Consider the following 22,295-nt stretch of genomic DNA (forward strand, 5'->3'; position numbering starts at 1 on the left):
TGTGTTTCATATTTCTCTCACTAGGTTCATGCTGACTATGCTGCTTCAGGCAGCAGGAAACACCTTGTCCAGGGAGCCAGCAGGGCTGTTTCTGCCCATTGTGTATGGGCATACACATACAATGATCAGCCATAACATTAATACCACCTCCTTGTTTCTACACTCTTGTCCAATTTATCACTGTATCAGCTCCACTGACCATATAGGAGCACTGTGTAGTTTTATAATTCCAGACTGTAAACCGTGCAGCAGCACCTACAAGGTGGACTAACTAGGTAGGCCTGTCTAATAGAGTGGACAGTGACTGGACACAAAAATTCCAGCCGCACTTCAGCTGAGTCTGATCCACTCGTACCAGCGCAACACACAACTAACACACCCAGTGCTGAGAATGACCCACCACCCAAATAACACCTGCTCTGTGGTGGTCCTGTGGGGTCCTAACCGATGAAGAACCGGTTGAAAGGAGTATGCAGAGTACACAGTGCCTCTGTGGTCAGTGGAGGTGTTGAAAGGTTACGGTAGATATATATATATATATACACACACACACACACACACACACACACACACACAGATGCAGCTACTTATTATCTGGGCTAAGGGGCTGGTGTCACCTTGATGCCTGCATGCTGAGATGCTGACCTACCTTTTATTCACTTTCCATTAGCATTACCCTTCTTATCCCATCTACCTCACAAGCACATTCTGTAATTGTCCTATTTAACCATGTTCCTGTGTACTCCGCAGTCAGAGAGGGAGGTAGAAAATAGATACAGTACGTGTATGATGTGTTTGGGTGAAAACGTGGCCCAGGTATTGATTCTTAATTAATTATCGGCATTTTAAAGATTTTAATGTGTGAAGTCCCTTGGCAGATCGATAGGATGCTAAAAGCCTTTTTTTCTTTCTGGTGAGACGGTGGTTTCCATTAGTGCTGATGTTGGAAGGACGATTTTAGCTGCTGTGAACGTTATTAGATAAAAAGGGAGCTTGGTTTCTCTTAGAGGCAGAATTTACAGTCAGAAATATTAAGCCATAATAGATCTCAATGTCATCACTTAAGATATCAGATCAGTTTACGATGTGACAACATCAGAGTGAAGTCCGTGTTTCAGAGCTAACTACAGAACCATATGCATGTAAATTAAGATGTATGGGTATCTGTATGTTTCTGTGTGTGTGTGTGTGTGTGTGTGTGTTGAGCGTGTATTGAACATGGACTGTTTGTTTGATTTTGATGCCTTTAATCTGAATCTTGGTTATTTTGAGCCCAGGCTGAATGAGGTTTCATTGCAATGGCATGAAATCTCATTAGTACTATATGTGAGAATTTCATTTCCACAATATTGTTTTGTTTACTGTGAGTTTATGTGCAAAAACGAGTGTGCTTGTGCATGCCTGTGTGCTTGTGTGTTTTATTAATGTGCCGAGGTGTCTATAATGACCGTGTTCTGCCTCTCATTAATGTTTTATTTAAAGCTTGTTGATTATTTATGAGCGAGTCAACCCCCCTTTGTTTTTTCCTTCTTTTCTTTTTTCTGCGCTTGTCAGATGAACCAAATTTTAGGCCTGGTGTTGGAGCTTCATAGAGGACTTTGCAGCAATTCATCAGAGTACACACAATCACTAGTGCTTATAGATCTAAGATATGTCATTTTGACAGTGTTGTTTTCATTTTTAATGTGAGACCTTGAACAGAAATCAGTACTGCATGCTTTTTTATTATTATTTTTCTTTGACCAGGTTTGGAAATGGACCTTTCAGTAAAACATATGGTGTAAAATACAAATACATCAAAAAGCACGACATGTTGGCATGTTAGGTCGTCTTTCAGTATGATTGGTCAATTGCAGATACTGAACAAGGCCATACAACACTATACACTTTACTTGGTAATGCATTATCATGCAGGGCTTCTGGGATGTTCTGTGCAGTGTGTCTTCAGATGAAATGTACTTTACTTTTTTAGAATCAACCACGTGTAACATTTAACACCAGCTATACGTCTGTGAATTCCCGTGTAGAACTGCACAGTGGAGCTCAGAGTGGAAACGCAACCGAAAATGGCTGCTTATCTAGTGCTGAAAAGTCCCAATCACACTGGATGCGATTCCCCTAGCTTTCCGATGGCTGCTGCTTTACTTTTGCTCGTGGTTAAAAGTGGTCTGCACAGTTAGCTGTTTTGTGTGCTTAGCAGTGTTTGCTATCTCTGCTGTGTTCTGATACTCACTGTACTGAGCTGAGTGGACTCTTGGTGGGGGGTATCCAGTTAGTGGTGTTAAGTCTCTACTCTAAAGGTAATGCGTTTTTTCCTCCACAAGGCACATTACCACAGTTTCTTTTTCAAAGTACATTCTGCGCAGTCTGTCTAATTAGCAGTGAACTTTGCTTTAATGAGGTCTGTTTGTATCTTCACAGGCCTCCCTTGCCTCAGAGGCCCATGGAGAAGATGAAGAGGTTTAAGAGGCGTTTGTCGCTCACACTCCGTGGCAGTCAGACCATTGACGAGTCCCTCTCCGAACTCGCAGAGCAGATGACCATTGAGGAGAACAGCAGTAAGGACAGCGGTAAGTGTGTTTGGTTATTTATATCTCTGTATGCATTGACTTTCTAAGGCTTTTCCTGACCCCTTTTCCAACATTAACATCTAAAAATCTGTATTTTACTTTTGTAAATTTGGTGTATTGTCATTAGGAACGTTAGTCATTTCATTAAGGATTATACACTCCTATTAATAAAATGTTTCTAATGATTCTTGGAGTGAAGTGATGCTGTAGAAGGGCTACGTTTGGTTCAATAAAGAATCCTGTGTGTAATAGAGATGTGGACTGAGTCTTTTAAAGGTCTAAAGAGACTCTGCTTGGTTCACACTCCTCACACATCTTTAATACAAACATGTTATTTTTCTGTAGAGTGTAATCTAGTTGTGCTGTTGAGAGGTCAGAGATATACACTTCTAGTATATATGCTTATCTGGGTTTGAGTGTTTGAGAGTTGGCTCTGTGCTGTGTTTGCCGAGTCACTGTACGGGTTAAGTGTTGGAGATTACGGGCTGCTTTAGCACTTTTGATTAGTTAGTGGAATTGGAGGAATGCAAAAGCTGCACAGCAGTGGGGAAAAAGTGCCTTGCTGTATTACACAGCATTGAGCAGGGGTCCTAATAAAAAGATTAACCAATTCTGTAAGCCCCCACAAAGCAGCCAAACTGCCTTAATAAGTGGGGGAAGGTCATAGTAGCTTCTATAAACTCTAACTAGCGTGGCTGGCTACTATCCTGTTCTTTATTTATTCCAGGCTTGTATAAATACTACATTTTATCTAAAGCAACATTTAGAAGGTCAGAGCACGGATACTAAAAGAAGAGGGCAAATGCATTATGGTCCCAAAATAATATATATAAATATATAACTCTACGATGGCCTAGAATTCATTCATTTAAGGTTAGGGAGAAGCTAGACTCTGGCTCTGGTTTACTCTGGGTTTGGTCAATCCGGTCAGTGATACCAGGCTGCTCTGCGCTTCTGTGAAAGATTGGGTCTTAATGCGGAATTTAATTCATTGACAAAAACCAAATTTTTTACTAATTTAGGAGTGACATAACGGATTACTCCGACAACCATGTAATCTGTATTTAGGGCCAGATTACTTGTTAAGAGTAACTCACCCCAAGCCTGCAGTCGCACTCTGTGCTGTGTTGTTAATCCCTTTGCCGTACATTTCACCACAGGCTTGATTTTACTCTATATACTTGGATTTTGCCACAATTTGTTGAAAACTACGGCGGAATTGGAGCACGACCGAGACGTCCGAGGTCAAGACTGAATGAATGATGAACCAGAGGAATCGTTACTGTTTTCATCAGCAGCGACTGGCATGTAATTAAGGCTGGGGGGGGAGAACGGAAGACATTATTTCTCTTTCTTTCCTTTTTTCCAGCACTCTTTCATTATTCCTTCTCCGAGTCAGCTGGTAATTACATAAGTCATCACAGTCCTGTGAGCAGAGTTTGTCTTGTCCAGAATGTAGCATGTGACTGTAAGAGTCGGACTGAATTAGCTCCTCTGCCCACAGGCACACTTAATTTATAGTCTCCATTAATAAACAGACTGATTCAAACTGGACAATCAGCCTTTATCTACACTGGGAGCTCGTTTTGGTGTCATTTTGAATACAACTACAACTACCTTCTATTGCGGTGCTTTGGGGCCCCAAGGGGTTTCATCTGTACTTCATAGCTTAAATAAGATACTGTGCTTTTTAAAGGAGGGCAATGTGACACTATTTTTAGGTGATGGATTTTAATCAGATGTTGTTTTGGCAATGAATTATATCCTAAGTATATCTGTTCTATAACTGTATTGTTCAATGGGACTTGGGCTATAAACAACCGGTTAATAGTAACTGTACACTGTTAAAGGTATAAGGTCATTGAGGAACTATTGGAAGAAATATTTGCTGATTTTGATGGGATTTAATAGAATCCATCTTCCCGTGCCACTGGCTGCAACACAAGCAAAGTATGATCAAGCCACCCCCTTTGTCGAACAGTTGGAGAGGTGCTCCAACTTATTTTTTTCTGCAAACATATCTTTACTCAATGTGGCCAAAAGTTCTGTTTGAAATGAATTAGTTTACAGGCCTTGTTTTCAAAATGCTTCAGGCTTTTTGGAAACGTGTGATGCTAAATTCTGTGGTGAGGACACCACACTGACTTTTCCATGAGGCTCATATTTGTGCCGGTGTCGCTGTCACAGTAGAACAGTCCACCACTACTCCAGAGTCTGCTAAATCTTCCTAAAGGTCTTTTTTTTTTTCAGTCCAACAGGGGCTTCGATTTGCCTTATTAGCAGTACAGTTAGCAGTTCTCTTGGAAAGTTTTCTTAGTCTTCCAGACCTCAGCTTGACCCCACCATTCTTAACTGCTATTTCTCAATTACATTATGAACCAAGGAAATGACTACTTAAAGAAAAAAAACCTTATAACCTTGTGCTTTGTGGGCCTCATTTAAATATTCAGAGAGCTAGGCAGCTGTTTAGAGGGGCTTGTGGCTGCTGATTGTTTGGGACAATATGTAAGGGGATCGAGTATTTATTAAGCTTTGAAAAATGACTTTTTTCAAATCAATTGATTTTTCCATGCGATGATTGCAAATAATTCAGATCTCTAACAAGCCAAGCTAAAGCAAAATAAAGCCTAATTTTCTACTCTGAAAGTGTTCAGAATTATAATTATACACAATCCTGCTTAAAATATGAAAAAGAGAATACTTCACCTTTAACTTTGTGTCTTTTGTAGATCGTCATCTTCTACTCACTTAATGATTCACAGGAACAAATCTTGACCAGGGTTGTTATACCTTTATTAATTTTGACTTGTTTGTCTGGCTTTCTAATGCCAGCTGAACATGCATTGCAGTGATCTTTATGAAACCAGTCTTTAGTGTTTTGCATTGGACCTGCAGCTGCTGAAAAGCTGTGGATGGAAAACCGTAGATGCCGGGACCCTCCCTTGACGTGGAGCCTGTGAGGGGAAGTGCAGCAGGGCGCGATTTGTGAAGCGTCCGGTTCATTGCGTGCGTACGGTGCAGTGGCAGCCTTGGCAGTGGACGCGATTCATGAGCGCTGGCTAATTTTCTGCCTCAAACCTTCCTGAACGATACAGCTCAAAGGCCAGTTAGGACATGTGCAGCTGCCAGCCACTGCTAAGGTTTCTGCCAGTGTGTGGAAAGCAAGCGTATGCGATGTGCTTGAGCTTATGTCTTTGCATCTGCCACTAACCGGAGGCTGCATGTAGCCTTGTGTCTTGATTGTGTTGACATTACTTTAAGTAAAGAACCTGCTTTGACTCGTTTCAGTTGGGTCTTACAGCTGTCTTTGGAAATGTTAGCGATGTGGACAAAGTACATCATTTGCTATTATGTTGGTTCATGCTGTGATTTGCAAAACCCAGTGCAGTATATTCAAAACACTGGTGTTCTGGTGTATGCGTATGTAGATATTCACATACTCTAAACTAACGTGCTGGATTCACTCATTTGCACACAGTGTGCATGTTGTGCCGTTTCTGGTAGGGTGACCGTATTGTTGACCAGAGTACATTGAACCAGGCTGCTGAATGATTTATAAAGACCCTGCCATTACGTAACCATCCATTCCCAGAGCGTCGTCTTCTTTTACTCTGCTCGCCTCAGTGAGCACCTGCTGCACACGAAACAAAAAGCCTCTGGTAAACCACAGAAGTTCTAGGCCCTTAAACACATTCGCTAGAACGACTGTAATTGCTTTGTGCCTAAAGACTAAAGACATTAGTTATGACTAAGCTGGAAACTGTGAAACGATGCAACCTACACATCTAGCCTTCACAAACTGACTGATGTATTCTCATTTTAGTGCCACAGAGAGCATGTTACAAACATCCCACTGTAAAGCCTCCCTTAAAACCATTTTGTTTGTGTAAATGGCAGGGAGCGTAGCTCAAGTGTACACTAATGTACCCAGATAGCCCATCTATTTGATTTAGTTTAGCTGCTTTTATGCCTGGCCCGGGCTACAAGGTAATCGGGGTCATTATGCAATCGCAATCGCAATCGCAAAAGGTCTCCTGATGCTCCTAAACGATGATCTTCCCAGGTATTCCTGTACTGTGGGATGTCTATATTCCTGTTTACTCCTCCAGTCCTCTCTCAGTGCCGTCAGGCCAGCCAGTTGTGACTCTGTATCGTGTGGTGTGGATGCTGATTCTCTGGTGTGAAACATGTTGCCAAGCTCCTTGTAAGTGTGTACAGAAGACGTTATAAGCATGCAGTATGTATTTGCACTGTTCACCCCTTCTTTTCAACCATGGTTTCATCCAAACTATTCTTCTTCTTCTTGACTTTTTTTTTTGTTGTTGTTGTGCCGCAAGCACTCACCACCGGTATAGCAATAGTCTCTCTGTCGTCTGCCATGTTTGTTTAGATCTAGTTTGCGAGAAACGTCCGCCTACTTTTGTGATGTAACAGTTCACAAAAAAAACTCCCTTGAGGTTTTGAGGATTGAAGCCCTCGGTGGAGACGATCTGAAAGTGTGTGGTGTCTCGTTTCAGGACATATTGTGTAGAGTGGGGACTTTGATGACTTACATTGATCAAGGACAGAAAAATCAGTGTAAAATGTCCTCGTGTGGAGTCTTTCAACGGCGGTTAGGATTTTTATAATCCTGTAGTGTGGGCCAGGCGTTAGGTGCACACTAGCATTCAGTTGCACACACGCAGTCCAGAATGGGATGCTCTGAGGCAGCCACACCTGAGCTTAAAGTCATCATGCCTAATGCCAAACGCTGGCTAGAGGGGTTTAAAGCCCCCAGCATTGGGTTGTAGAGCAGTCTAACCACATTCTCTGGAGGGATGGACCTCTGTCCAGCACCTTTAAGATGAATTGGACTTTGTAATTTGTAATCCAGACATAGCCATGAACATCACTACCTGATGTCACTGCTGCTGTTGTGGCCGAATGCAATCTATTTGGGGCAGTGTTCCAAAGTTTAGCGTAGAGATACCACTTTTAATTTTGCAATGTTGATTTTAAAGACATGAGCATTGACAAATACTGATACACCACTGATGGGTCCACAGTAACATCTGTGAAGAGGTGGCTATATTAGGCAGCAAGTGACCAGTCAGTTTTTGAAGGTAAAAAAGGGTGTGACAAGCAGGACAAATGGACAAGCATAAGAATCAGAGACACTTCAACAAGAGCCAAACTGTGATGTTCTAGACGCCTGGGTCAGAACATCTTCAAACCACACGAATCACAGATCTTGTGGGGTCTTTCTGGTATGCAGTGGTCTGTACCTACCAAACATGTTTCAAAAAAGGACAACTGGTGAACCAGCAACAGGGTCATTTGATGTTATCTATGGAGGCCCCACCTCACAACTTCTAGGGCATAAAGGATCTGCTGCTAACGTTGGTCTTGGTGCCAGATACCACAGGACACCTTCAGAGATTTAGTGGAGTCCATACCTTAACGAGTCAGATCTGTTGTGGTGGCACAAGGCGGACCTGCTCAGTATTAGGCCTGTGATGTTAATGTTATGGCTGGTCGGCGTATATTTGTTTTAAATTCTACTGTTTTTATTACAGCATCTAAAAGTAGAGGAGAGGTTAGAAGAGACAGGAGTCTGTTACTGTCTGACTCCCTTTTAATACCCTTGATTTTGAAGAATTTTTGAAAGAGCAGGTGTCTACAAAGTTTTGGACAAAGTGTACCGGTTGGTTTGTTGGTTTGTTTGTTTGTGGGAGTGTGTATGTATGTTACTGCTGCAGTACATATTGGATTTGCACATGGATCCTAATAAAGCAGACACCAGGGAGCAATGGAACCAGCCCTTGTGGCACAAGAGCTCATGCCATTCTCACTGGAGCTCTGTTGCCTAGCAACAAGCCATGTAAAAGCCTCCCTAGCAAGAAGTTGCTTACGTGTTGTACTCTTGCACTCCAAATGAGTAAGATGAAGCTGGATCATCAGTTATGGGGAAGGAAGACAAAACCGTTCTATGTAGGGCTGAACAATTAACCAAAAATGAATCAAGCGTCTAATCTACGCAGTCATACTTAGATTAGTTGAAAATTCTGTAGTACTTCTCCTATTTTGTATATTCATGTGCCGTTCCGTTCAAAAATGTACTCCACCCTGTCTACTCTAAGACATGGACTTTGGAAGAAGACATGGACAACATGGATTTTGGAAGAATTTAAGCATCTTATATTATTGTTCCTTAATCATAATCAAGTTAAAATGTTCAATTAATCAGAATATTGATTTGAGGTTCATTATCCAACACTGGTTCTATGCACTGTTAGTATTAAAACTGGATATTAGTCTTGATTATTTTGAAAACTTGTTGGCAAAGCATTTGTAGTCAATAATTGCCTGAAGTCTGAAACCTTTGGACATACCCCAGTGCTGAATTCCACCAGAAGTGAAAAGCATGCTGAATTGGGTTGGGACAACTTTCTTTACCGTTCTTGGGTCACTAACACAGTATGTTTTTAGGTCGATATCCACCTACTGTGAAGTACCGCCCCATCAATTTTTCAAGGTTTGACTGAATTTGAGCGGGAAGATTAGCTCTATACACTCAGCAGTTACATATCAATAAACCCCAGTGACCCAGTTCCATTGGCAGCCATACGTACTTATTAATTAACAGTTCCTCCGTCATGTTTGACAGTTGATGTGCGGTGCCACAGGCTTTTTTCTCTTTTCTCTCTAATGTCTAATCTGACCTTTCTGTTCTGGAGTAAATACCAGTATATTTATGTTCATGAAGGCATCTCTTGATTGCAGACTTAACAGTGATACGCCTACCTCCTCAAGAATGTGCTTGACTTAACTAGATATTGTGAAGGACCTTTTCTTCACCAAGAAAACAATTCTGAGATCCTCTGTTTGCCTTCTGTGGTTCTCAAGGCTTTTTGGTGTTGCCAAACTCACCAGTGCACTCCTTCTTATTAAGAATGTACCGGATAAAATACCCCCTAAGGTTTTGGCTATCTCTCAGATCGATTTTTGTTTTCACTCTTATTATGGCCTTCTTCACTACCTATTTATACAGCAAATTGAGAGTTCCCATGAACGACTACCAAATACAAATACCAAATTAAATCTGTTATGAAAAAATGAGGAACAGACCACACCTGTCCATGAAACGGCTTATCAGTCAGCTGTGCAGTTACTTTGCACCTGTGAAAGTGAAACGATTGTGTGTTCAAAAGTTAATAAATTAAAAGGTTAAGTCATTTCTTTCTTTTTCATTTTTTAGCTGGAAGTCAAAACAGCAATTACATCTTGGTTGGTTCATAGAAGATCCATCAAGGTTAAATTCTTGCAGATCTGACTGGGAGTATATGAAGTATATTGCATAGTGCCTTCAGCCCACATGGCCCATGTTGATGCTGTCTTAAGAGTGTTACATTTCTGTTATGCTAATCCAGGTGGAATGAGTCCCACTCTTTACATCTACATCTACAAACGTCAGAATACTTCACTTAATGTGACTAAAGAAAAGCATCAACATAATCAAATATTTGCTGTGTCCCAAATAGAAGGCAGCTGCCTTGATGCCTTCTGATCAGTTAACTGCAATTGGGTTGTAGATGCCTTCATCACAAAGCTGCTAAGATGTACTGCCAGGATACCGACAACAGTCAGCTGGTTGCGTAACCCACTTAAATCTGTCGGACATAAAAAGCCATAAATCAGCCACTGCACTGACCATTTCTTTTCAGAAATAAATTAAGGAAAACATAATTGTAAATAAGTATATTTGTACAGATTGCTGTTCACTTCCGTCGCTTTTCTCTCCAGATGAGCCGGGGCTCTCCTGCGATTCGGTTCTACGTACCTTCATCACAATGCTGTCTTTTAAAGTACTGACTGAGGGGACCACATAGGCAGCAATGCATCAAGGCAGCAGCCTTCTGTTGGGGACACCACCAACAACCCAGAGGACCATAGGAATATGTAGGGCAGTAAAGGATATATCTGCGCTGTCCTCACAAAACAGCAAGATGTAGGGACCTTATCAGGCAGCATTTTATACAAGCATTTGATTAGGACATGACCCGGTACCATCCTGCTTTCGGGTTCTGCCTGAGTACGCTTCAGACACAGCCATTGTAATGCATTTTCAGACATTCTGCCCAGCTGTAGAGCAACAGCTGAGAACCGCAGCTTAGTGTGACTGAACCAAAGTATCAGAGGCCCTGAATTGTGTGTTTTAGTTGCCGGAGTAAGAGCGAGAGGGTGAGAGAAAACAAGCTTCATGTTTTGATTTAGATACACTTAAGAGGAGCCTTTTTATCTCCCTGCGTAACCCAAACTAACCCGGCGCTGTAACCCTGTGAATGTGCGTAAGGGATCGGAGGGCGTAGGGAAAACAGTATTTGGTAGCTGAACAGGTGGCATTGGCAGGAGTGTGTGCAGGCACAGGTGGTAGAGACAGGTGGAGAATAGTGGACACAGACACAAACATGCACTCACACAGAGGCCTGTGCCAAGTTTACTGCACGGGTAGGACTGATAGTGTAACACTAGTCAGGATGCTCAGTTTTAACTTTAACTATAAGTATCCCTAAATAATCTAACATCAAATAATAGGTCAACACAAGCGTGAGCTGTCTGACATTCTGTTTTCTGTATGTCACAGCATGATTACTTATTTTAAAGCAGCATTATGTGAGAATTGGTGGTATTGCTCTTGGGTTCCCCTTACAGTTACACAGGGAGTGTAGTTCACTTTTACACCACTGTCGTAAATACAAATTACACTATGAGCTACCGCTCAAGGACAGCTGTACACACACGTTTCTGGACATTATTATAATAAGATTTTACACAAATATGATACAGCGATACACAGTTCTTCTGCAGTTCAACTAATGTTCCATAGTGCAGTAGCAGCATCCCAGGCCTGGAGTGGCAATGACTGAGATGCCATACTCCCTATTACAGTCAGTGGAGGTGCTATTGTAATCTAAAATGCTAAATAATGTTGCTTTAACGCATTAAAATCATGTTCTACATCATATCCCGAGGGCCACATAATTTGGATACACTGTCCCTGCAGTAAAGTTACATCATAGAAGGGCTATACAGCAACCTAAATGGCAAAAAAACTAGACAACAAGACAAATTAGCAACTGAGTTTTCTGGTTGGTTGCAAACAGTTCAGTACAAGTCTAGCAAGTATAGCAGTCGTTCAAAGTGGATGAACCCTGAGGCTATGGCAGTTTGGCCTGTTAAACTGTGTGACGCAGTTGAATATTAATTTGACCTACTGTTGTCACTTCTGTACTAATCATATGCTCTTTTAAGGGGGTTGGTTTCTTTTTTGCTTCACTCTATGGAGGGCAGATTGCCCAGCTGAGCTGCTTCTTGCAGGCTGCAGCTGCACTGTTTCCGTTATTCTGATATTTAATAAAACAAGAAAGCTATTTCACGGCATTGATTAGACTGCTGCGTAAGCTTGGAATGGTCCTCACCACCTTGACAAAAGAATAAGACATATTACCATAGAACGGAGAATCTGAGTAATTTTGCATCTGCAGTTACCTACAATTTGAGGCTGGAGAGCTACCTGCTCTTTGGCCATGCCTTTGCGTAGACAGCTGTCTGAGTTGTGAATGTAACTGCTCACATATTTTCCTGTGTGCAACGTGTGTTACTGTAGGCTTCTACTCGAGGGCAGTCCAGAGAACACTGACCGTAAAGAACTTCCAGATTTAAGCTTTAAAAAAAAAAAAAAAAAACAGACCAAAAAAGTGTCACCTTGTGTGTCTAAGGTGGTAGTAACGCCAGGCTCCCGCAGATGCAGTTGTAAGAGGATGAATGGCCTATAATACCTGTGAGGTATCCAACGAGACATTCACTGCACTTTACCGATGGGTCGCAAAACAGATGCTAATGATTGGCTAAAAGGAGTGATTGAATTTGGGCGTGCCAAAGACCATAGTGTGAAGGAAGTACCTGAATCTGCAGGTGTATCGAGGCGTACGGTCATACGGGTCTACCAGCAGTGGCAGAAATCCCTGTTTACGGAACATTCTCATCTGTCCAGACATTGCCCTTACCTTTTTTTGTGTGTGTTCTGCACTTTGGGTCCGTGTTGCGTTCATTTCTGAGGACGGACGCAAATGCGTAGTTAACAGCCTTTACAGCTCTAGCCTAAGGCTGCTCTTTAGCGTTTGGAATCTGGTGGTTCGATGCAGAGAGGAGCGACTGAAGGACGCTAAAAAAATGGGGGACCAGAGAAAAGTAACGCATTCAACTCAGTGCGGTCTAGAATTCTGCCGCTATACCCCACTGTGTGTGTGTGTGTGTGTGTGTGTGTGTGTGTGTGTGTGTGTGTGTGTGTGTGTGTGTGTGTGTGTGTGTGTGTGTGTGTGTGTGTGTGTGAGAGTGAGATGTTCTGCAATGAGTTGATTGATGGGTTAATGTACAATGTCTCCTATTGGTGAGGGGTTGTCATAGTGACAGCTGTGTACCAATCAGCTGCGGTTTCTCAAATGCTGCCAGTTGTAGTTCAAGGTAATGTTGTCATGGCAACAGCTGTGTTCTGATTGGCTTGCATGGAGATGAAAAGTGAAAGGTGTGTCGGATGATCTTTCTGGGTCATTCCGTGTTTCTTTTGCTCTCGCTTTCTCTCTTCTTCTCTTCCTATGTGGTCGAGGTCTTCCTACAGATTTCCTGTGGTGTTACTTGTCATGTACAGCCGTATCTATGAATATATTCATGCAAATCTATTTAGAAACAAGTGCCAGAACCTGTTTGCTTCACAGCCCAGCTTCACAGAACTAACACTCAGGATGGATGGCAAAGTGTAGTGGATGCTCCACAGCTATCTGTGCACAAGTTGAGATCTTTCAGGAATAGCTGTGTTGTGATTACATGGTTAATGAAATCAAGGCAAATGAAATCAAACGTCATGCATTTTTACTCTTTAATACATAAGAAAATTCCCTCTCATTTTCCATCACATATCTGCCCAATATCATTTATTTCACTCCATTCTTGGACACACAGAGTGCACTGTTAATGTCATTACATGCTGGATCGTTTGACAGCTTGTGACTTCTGGTTAAAATTACTGAATATTTTTCAGTATTGTGCAGCCCCTAGTAGTGGGTGGGTTTATGACCTATGCATACTAACTTGTACTTACAAGTACATGTACTTACGATTTCTCTTATCCATAAAGACGCCATTGGATACACTCTTGAAACATGAAGATACTGAGTTTGTATTAGAAATATAATATAGGTCAGCTTGTGTTGAGATTCCTACACTATTAAAATGTTCAATCACAGAGTATTTACCCTACACCCAGACCTGTCACATTTATTACATAAACACCTGACCACAATTATAATCCAGAGTTGTCACATTTCACAATCATTTGTTGCAGCAAGCAGAATGTGTGTTGGGCGGCTTTGTCATAGGAAAAAAAAGGCAGTAAATTTTAGAGTTTATTGAGACATGGATATGGAGTTCACAGCTGTTTACCACTAACTGATAACCATTAAATCAGTGCTAAAACATGTTCAAAATACTGCACCCAGTAAATTCGCTAATTCTAATTCTAACCGTGTATCGTGTATACTTGCAGAATGTCCATATTTGCTCAGATGTGTCTGTTTGTCTGTGCACAGCAAGTCTGTCCGTTTTACTGGCTTGTGCTTGTATTTGCTCAGTGATGCACAAAAGAGCAGTAACATTTTATTAGTTAGTCTTAAAGCCTATATCAGGATGCTCGTATGTGAGTGTGTGTTTGGATAGCTAATCAGGTAGTTTCTTTGTTAATCATTGTGTCTTACACTGCTGTATGAATCTCTTGTGTTGACTCCAGTTTGTTGCTTATTGTTGTTGCAGAGCCCATAGTGAGGAATGGCCGGCCGCCCTCGTCACACAGCATGCACTCGTTCCTGCACCAGTACACAGGCTCCTTTAAGAAGCCTCCTCTGCGCCGGCCTCACAGCGTCATTGGAGGCAGTCTAGGCTCCTTCATGGCCATGCCTCGCAACGGCAGCAGATTGGGTAAGCCGACCACATGACCTTGTCCTCAGTCAGTCAGTGCAAGGCCATGGCAGTGGACTACTTATCTGTGGTGTATAAGTGATGTGTTATGTGCATGCGGTTAGTTAATGTCTCCTTCTGTTTGTAGCATTTCTTTGTCTTTATTCAAGCATTTGGGTGCAGGTGCTGGTTCAGGTAGCTTGCTTTCAGTGGTAAATTGATATTTAGGTTAAAGTAGAACCCAGTTGGATAGAAGTATAGAGTGAAAATACCCTTCCTCCACGGTCAAAGTAGACTAGACCATATGTCAAAGCTATATATGTATCGGGCTGATAATTGGAACACTAGGTGCTTTATTAATTATTGATTACAGATACAGATTACTGTTGTGCTCTATTATGCATGTGCATCTTTAAAGGCAGCAGTAACCGTCTGGGCTCAACATACCCCCATTCTTTACTAAGTATTCAATCAAACATTTTGTTGTGATATAAAACTATAAACTTCAGATTCATGGCCGATTGATATTGTGGAGAATTGATGTATTGGCCATCACTGTCGTACAATAATGCACTTTCAGGATAACAGACTTGGGTCTTGTGTCTCTGTTACTGAAGAGGTGTTTTGTCTGGCTCGTGTGGGGGTGTTAAAGCGTGGAGTGAGCATGCTCACACTAGCAGGAAGTGAGTCAGAAGAGGGTTGCAAGGAGGTGAAGCAGCGGGAAGTGTGTGTCACTGCTCTGACAGTTCCGTCCTGCTGCTTGCATAGTGTCTTGGTGTGTGGTTCCCATACCCGCAGACATTATTTACCCGAGACACACACACACACACACACACACACACGTCCAGACGTGCTTGTCTTCTATGCACGCACATTCTCTCATCTGTTGCTGTTGACGTCAGACTCAAAGAGTGTGTGTGTGTGTGTGTGTGTGTGTGTGTGTGTGTGTGTGTGTGTGTGTGTGTGTGTGCGCGTCTGAAAGATAGGTATATGTGATTCTGGGATAAAATACTTTGAGAAAGCTGAAGCTGAGGTTTTGGACACTTGGCAGAGAGTTAAATAAGGCCCTCAGTTGTGCGAGTTTTGGCTGGGAGTTTGACCCAGTTTTACTTTAGCTGTATTTTCCATGTACTTGAGAAAGTAGAGCAGAGCCTGTGCACGTCTTGCGTTTCGAGAGAGACCAGAAAAGAGAATGAGAAGTGTTGGAGAGCTTCTTGCAGATGACAGGCGGAGAAAATGAAAGAGCATGTTGGACGATGTGATGGTGACAGAATGTTGACACACACAGAGAGAGAGAACCAGAGAAGACATGTGGAAAGATAAAGGTTGTCTCCAGAGATTTGACACAGCAACTCATTACCTCTCCGCAGGGGCATACCAACTCCTCAGAATCTGTGGGGGAGGAGATGTAGGAATCACCCTGAGAAATACCCTTTTCAACTGTTTCCGCTTCTTTTTTTTGCAGTTTTGCAGAGTTTACGGCCTGGCACTAGTATAAAACGTGTGTAAAGAGCGTGTGCTCTCTGTTAATGTCTCATAGGTGCTTACAGCAGCCTATTGAAATAATCTCTGCTGTAAATCCATCCTGTCCTCGCTTACGAGTCATGTCTCTAACACCTTCAGTAAGCCTAGACTGAGCCAGAATCATACACAGTAGGCTTTCTATTCTGGTATGTAGTAGGGGTGTAACAGATCTCACAACTCGCAGTTTGTCTCGTATCATGGGTTTTGGGTCACTTTTTTTTTATAAGTTTAAAAAGGAAAAACTTAAAAGCTTAAAAGGAAAAAGAGAAAGTCTAGTTGAACTTTGCGCTCTCTTGAGGCATCAGTAAAGCTTCAAAAGTGTGACCATGCTTTTTGAGTAAAAAAAAAAAAACCTGCCAGACTGTCTGACAGGGTTTCTGCAGATGTGTCAAGGTCCATATTTGCATCCAGTGGGTCCTGTAACCAGGGCGCTCTCAAAATATGGATCAAATGATCTAATAAACTCATAGGATCAGCCAAGTTAGATAAATATCAGCTGACGTTTGGGATGAAAATCTGCTGATTTCGGCTGACGCTTGGGCTGAAAATCGGCTGATTTCTGCTGACGCTTGGGCTGAAAATCGGCTGATTTCTGCTGACGCTTGGGATGAAAATCGGCTGATTTCTGCTGACGCTTGGGATGAAAATCGGCTGATTTCTGCTGACGCTTGGGATGAAAATCTGCGAGTGTTTGGGCTGAAAATCTTTCTAGGCATATGGCTTTCTCATGACACTATGTTTACATACAATAGCAGGATTGTCCATATCTGTCCACGTGTCATACAGCTGCTCAGTCTGTGTTTTAGCTGCAGCTCTGCATCAGGTTTTTACAGTTGTTACTGTAAATTATTGTAATTATTACTATATATATAAAAAGTAACAGCGGCAGTAAAACTGTTCCATATTCTTATGGTTAAACTCTCAGCTACTAGAACTCTACTGAATCAGCTACTTGAGCTCTAGTGAGCTAAAACTTGAGCTCACGTACAGCAGTTTGGAAAATGCCCCGGACAGCAGAACTTTAACATCAAATAAGTTACAGCCCCCCACTCAGTGTCTCACCCTGCTCTCACTAATTGGCTTCATTGATGTGACTGTTTGCAGAAATGCAAACGGTTCCCATTGAGCTTCTTTATGGTCCTGGGCTTCTCTTTTCTCATGTCTTTTCCTTTCCTCTCCCCTCCCGTCTCCTCCCTTGCCCTCTGGGGGTAACAGGAGAGGAGTGGAGGGCAGCTGGATGCTGTAATTGTTGGCCCTGAGGTTAGGCACTCTTTACTTCCTTAGTCAGATGAAAGGCTGGGGATGTTTCACTGCAGTGGGGAGCAGAAGGCCTCTCCCTAAAACAGCCCTCTATAAAACTACAGCTCACAATTACAGAGTGCACACCTTTCACTCCGTGCCGTATATGACGATATGGTGTCAGCATCACCGTAAATTAGAGCTCAGGAATCTCAGTGCAGTGTGGGTATCCAGAGCATACCTGACTAAAGGCTGCTACTGTTGTTTTAATGTTTCATAATGGGATTAACAGTTGCGTAATTCTGTTAAATTTTCCATATGGTCTAGTTTTTAAAGTATGAATAAACATAAAGATGAATAGTTTAATCTGTAACCATTTTCACACACGTTCCTTTTAGCATTTGAACAAAACCACATTTTATGATGATAAATTACTCTCGCTGCTCCAATCCTGACCTTTGCACCCCCAAGTGGTTTAAAATTTAGTAGCGGTGTCTGTAACTCTGCCTTAACTAAACTAGAGAGAATATTTCCCCTTATTACGTAGCACTGGATAACAAGCTTCTCAATGTTGATGCTCTCATTGGTGGCTGTTTTTAAACCAGCACTGAAGAGCCGAACTGAGTGGATGTTAATGCTAATACACACACATGGATTGGATTATAAGATATTAAACACTATAAAACAGTGATTTTAAGAAAAGTCTCGACTAAACTAAATCAGTCAGCCCAGAATGTCTGGTTATAGAAACTGATACTGAAAATAAAAGATTTTACTGAACAGATTAATCAGCAGCTCATCTGATCTAAACTGTGGGGCTGGATTATTAATACAACCCAAAGATCGGATTGTTATCGGCAGAGGCTAAATAACCTGATTGAGACATCCCTTGTTGTTGTTGTTGTTGTTATTTGAATTAGTAGGAGGAGTAGTAGGAGTAGCAGTAGTAGGAGTTTCAAACCTCAGAATACTGAAATTGTAAGGTGTATTTTACAGCGTGATAAAACATTTTTACTGCATCATCCACCCTAACGCTGACGCTTGTCTCGTTTAGTCAGCAGGACTGTTTTCTCCCAATCACACTCATCCCCCCATCCCACACAATAAAACGCAGCAGGTTGAACGGGTTAGCCTTCACTTAATCCCTGCCTTCTGGTTTGTAAAGTGTGTGTGTGTGTGTGTGTGTGTGTGTGGGTGGGTGTAAGGGTTGCTAGGATTCTAAAACCCAGGTTACATCATAATTTGTCCCATTGGTCAGCTCCGATAAGCAGGATCATACTTTTATGTAAGAGAGAGACCAAGAACATGAATAAACACCATGTGTATGTATATATACGTGCACACACACACACACACACTATTACCCACAAACGTTAAAAACATTCCTTCTTATAGAGCTTCCAGCATACAGAATATGTTCTTATGGTAACTTCCCTAGGATTGGTGCCTAATAGATCACAAAGAATAAAGCTATTTCAGATATACATTGGATTACAGATAAGTATAAATGGTGTTACCAGCAGCTCGCCTGGTCTTTCAGTGCAGTGAATCTGCTGCGTGTGTGTGTAGCTGTAAACATGTCCACATTTGAATGTGTGTTAGAGTAATACCGAGGCATGAATAAGGCCTTTCACTGAAACGGTGAGCTTAGGGAGGAAGTGCGTGCGTTTTTTTTTTTCTTTTTCCATCACTCACACTCTTAACCTTAGTGAGAAACCTAAAAAAGCACTGCTGACAAATACAACTGGACATAAAGGGAGACTGTATTGCTGTTGCAATGATTTTCAGTTATTTTGTAGAATGGCAATAATCTAAATCATTCAAAGTTGTGAAATAAATCTTATGTGAGTACACACACACACACACACATACACTGCCTTCTGGGCTCAGTGTAAATCGCTATAGGAGTTATACAGCTGTAATGCACTTTTTAAAAAGGCCATTATGATGAAGCTGTTTATTTGTACAATTCGTCACTTAGAAATGTTGGTTATCTATACTTTACTGGAGTAATTTTTTTCAGCTGCCTTTTTACTTCTACTCCTTACATTTTCACACAACTATCAGAACTTTCTACTCCTTGTTTTCATTCTGGCTTGTCGTCGCTCAAAAGAAACCAAACTATCCAGATAAATCGCACCATCCGGAAAGTGCCTCATAGCAGAAAGTGCCTCATAGCAGAAAGTGCCTCATAGCAGAAAGTGCCTCATAGCAGAAAGTGCCTCATAGCAGAAAGTGCCTCATAGCAGATGTATGTAGCCTAGTATGAAGAGACTCAGGAGAACTGGAGTAAATTGTCCCAACTAAGCTCCACATTTACATTCCAATAAAGCTTATTGATCACACGCCTCTGAAGTTTGACTTTTTGCTCACTAGTGCACAGAGATGCTCCTTTAATAGATCTGATATTACTAAAATGCTTCATTTTCAATGAGCAGATCTGCAGCTGAAACAGGCAGCCTAGTACAGCCCAACATTTTTCAAGATTTTAACAGAACATTTTCCTCATTATGGCTTTTAGAAAAATTTGTTTTTGGGGAGGGGGGGTAATGCATTATAGACCCCTGTGGCGCGGCCTAAGCTTTTGGCCTTTGTTTTCCTTCAATTACTTTTCTACTAATTTCGTCTTTTTAAACCCTAGTATCTACACTAAGTAATGAATGTAAATACTTTTGACTCCTTTGTTTTTTACTAATATTGCATTTCCATATCCGCTCTGTGTGCAGATATAGTCCATGAGAATTTAAAGATGGGATCAGACGGTGAGAGCGACCAGGCATCAGGAACGTCTTCAGATGAGGTGCAGTCGCCCACTGGAGTGTGTCTCCGGACCAGGACGCATCGCCGCATATCTATGGAGGTGAGTAACTCTGTGCTTTTGAGAATTAGTTTGGCTTAGTTTAGTGCAGTGGAGAAATGTGCTGCCATTATGGGCCGAGTACCACTGGTTTGAATCCGGAGTCATGCCATCAGTAGCCGGAGAGAGCTCAAATTGGCCTTGCTCTCTCAGGGGTGGGTGATGGCACTTCTTTCTCCCCACATCACTCTGCTTTGGTGTGTTGGTCAGCACAGACTTCTGTTAGCTGTTGGATAGCTCTTCCTATACAAATCTCCGTTCCACCTTAAAATAGGGTTGCCATATCAGACATTTCTGTACTAGCACCGGAATGGCAGTAGCGTCTACATCTTGGAGGTCCCTTGCACACGTGAACACATGGCTGTTTGCTTTTTGTGCTGGATTTTCATTGGCTATTGACGGGACCCGTTCAGACTGGGTCAATTACTAGCTTACGGTCAGAGTCTGGGGGGAGGGGGGTAGTGCAACCCAGCATTTTAAACCAGCATGTCTTTAGAACGACTCTTCAAAAGCTGGTAACTGCATGCATGTGCTTATTGACAATTCCCTCTGTGTTGGGCAAAAAGTAACAGTGCCCAAAGATATTCAGAGATAATCACTCAAGCACACTGAAACAGCTTGTGTCTCTATGCGCGTGTGTTGTGTGGGCACGTGCCCTTGTGTGTGTTATCACCCTGAATAACCACAGATGGAATGGAGATGTGTCACAGTTGACTACAGTATTTTTAGTATAGTGTAGGGGAGGTGGAGGGATTTCTCCAGAACTTCCTTCTCCTTAACTCCTAAAGGGGAAGGGAGGGGGGGGGGGGGGTGTGTTACTGATTAATTGATTGATTGATGTAATTATTTGTTTATTTATTATCTATCCTCATTCCATCTCCCTGTTTTGTCACTGTTTTGCAAAAACCTTTCATCTAAAACATGTTCTACAAGAAAAGAAAACAAACATATAACCTTTAATGGAAGTTAATGTAGTACGATGTATTCTATTTTTCCATTTTGGAGCATTTCTATTGGTTCATTCATCATGAAAATTGTGAGACTAGGTCCACATTTACATTGTCACACACTCTCACTCACTCACTCACTCACTCACACACACACATATAAACACACTGACAGAAACTGTGAAATTTCACGTCTTGATTTTCTATTGCCAACAAGCCCTAAATTCATTATCCTCCCTGAAACCAGCATCGCATGATACTGATGGAAATAACATTTAATTCCATCAGACTGTTCATTTATTGACATTTCTGCTGATCTTCCAGAGGACTCACTGCTGGCTGCTTTAGTTGAAGTGTTTGCCCTCTGCTGTTTAGATTGTGTAACTGCATGCTCTGTATGTAGGTGTTTCTACAGGATGGAACAGAGCACATGCTCCCAAAGATGTGTAAAACATGAACATGTGGCTGTTTTTCACAAGTTTGTCAGCAGTTATGAAGCTATGGTCTAATTATAAACGTATTTCTTTACAACAGACATACAGTTAGAAATGAGATTGAGCTGCAAACTGGCCATACTTTGCAATCAGAGATCGCCTGTAGATACTGGTTTACTCATTTAGAAAATACGTCTGTTATCTGCATGTGTTCCTAGGACCTGAATAAGCGCCTGTCTCTACCTGCTGATATTCGCATTCCTGATGGTTACCTGGAGAAGCTGCAGCTGAGTAGCCCCCCCTTCGACCAGCCTCTCAGCCGCCGCTCACGCAGGGCCTCACTGGTGAGTGTGTGTATGTGTGTGCATGCATGCTGACCCGTATGTGTATAGAAATAACTGATGCGGTTACAACCGCATAGTCTTGGGTACAGTACAGTAAATACAAAAACTAAGAGACACTGAGACTCTCCCGTTTACCCAGTCACATTCACACACAGTGGTTCCTATGTGTTTGCTAATACATAAATACATAGTTTTCCATAATAATTCCATAATATTCCATCGTTTTCCATACTAAAACCTCGGTACTTAAGGATACCTCATTTAATACCTCAGCATTAAAAAATTAAGATTAGTTAGTAAGCCTGGGGTTATTATTATCCACTAACTACTCTGATCTATGTAGTTATGCACATCTGGAGCCACAGAGAGGGTGATAGAGGGGTCTATCAGTA

The 22,295-nt window shown here is 41.9% G+C and overlaps 1 protein-coding gene across 1 annotated transcript in view; it reads left to right on the plus strand.

The window, feature by feature from the left end:
• cdk17 (cyclin dependent kinase 17) overlaps positions 1-22,295 on the plus strand; it is a 66,370-nt gene that overhangs the window by 31,697 nt on the left and 12,378 nt on the right. The window contains exons 2-5 of the mRNA XM_072673162.1: positions 2,422-2,570; positions 14,415-14,579; positions 20,048-20,181; positions 21,778-21,903. Of these exons, the coding sequence (XP_072529263.1) occupies positions 2,444-2,570; positions 14,415-14,579; positions 20,048-20,181; positions 21,778-21,903 (552 nt within the window). The 5' untranslated portion in view covers positions 2,422-2,443. The remainder of the gene's footprint in view (positions 1-2,421; positions 2,571-14,414; positions 14,580-20,047; positions 20,182-21,777; positions 21,904-22,295) is intronic.

Source organism: Salminus brasiliensis, chromosome 2, assembly GCF_030463535.1.
Source record: "Salminus brasiliensis chromosome 2, fSalBra1.hap2, whole genome shotgun sequence".
In the NCBI taxonomy this organism is placed as follows: Eukaryota; Metazoa; Chordata; class Actinopteri; order Characiformes; family Bryconidae; genus Salminus; species Salminus brasiliensis.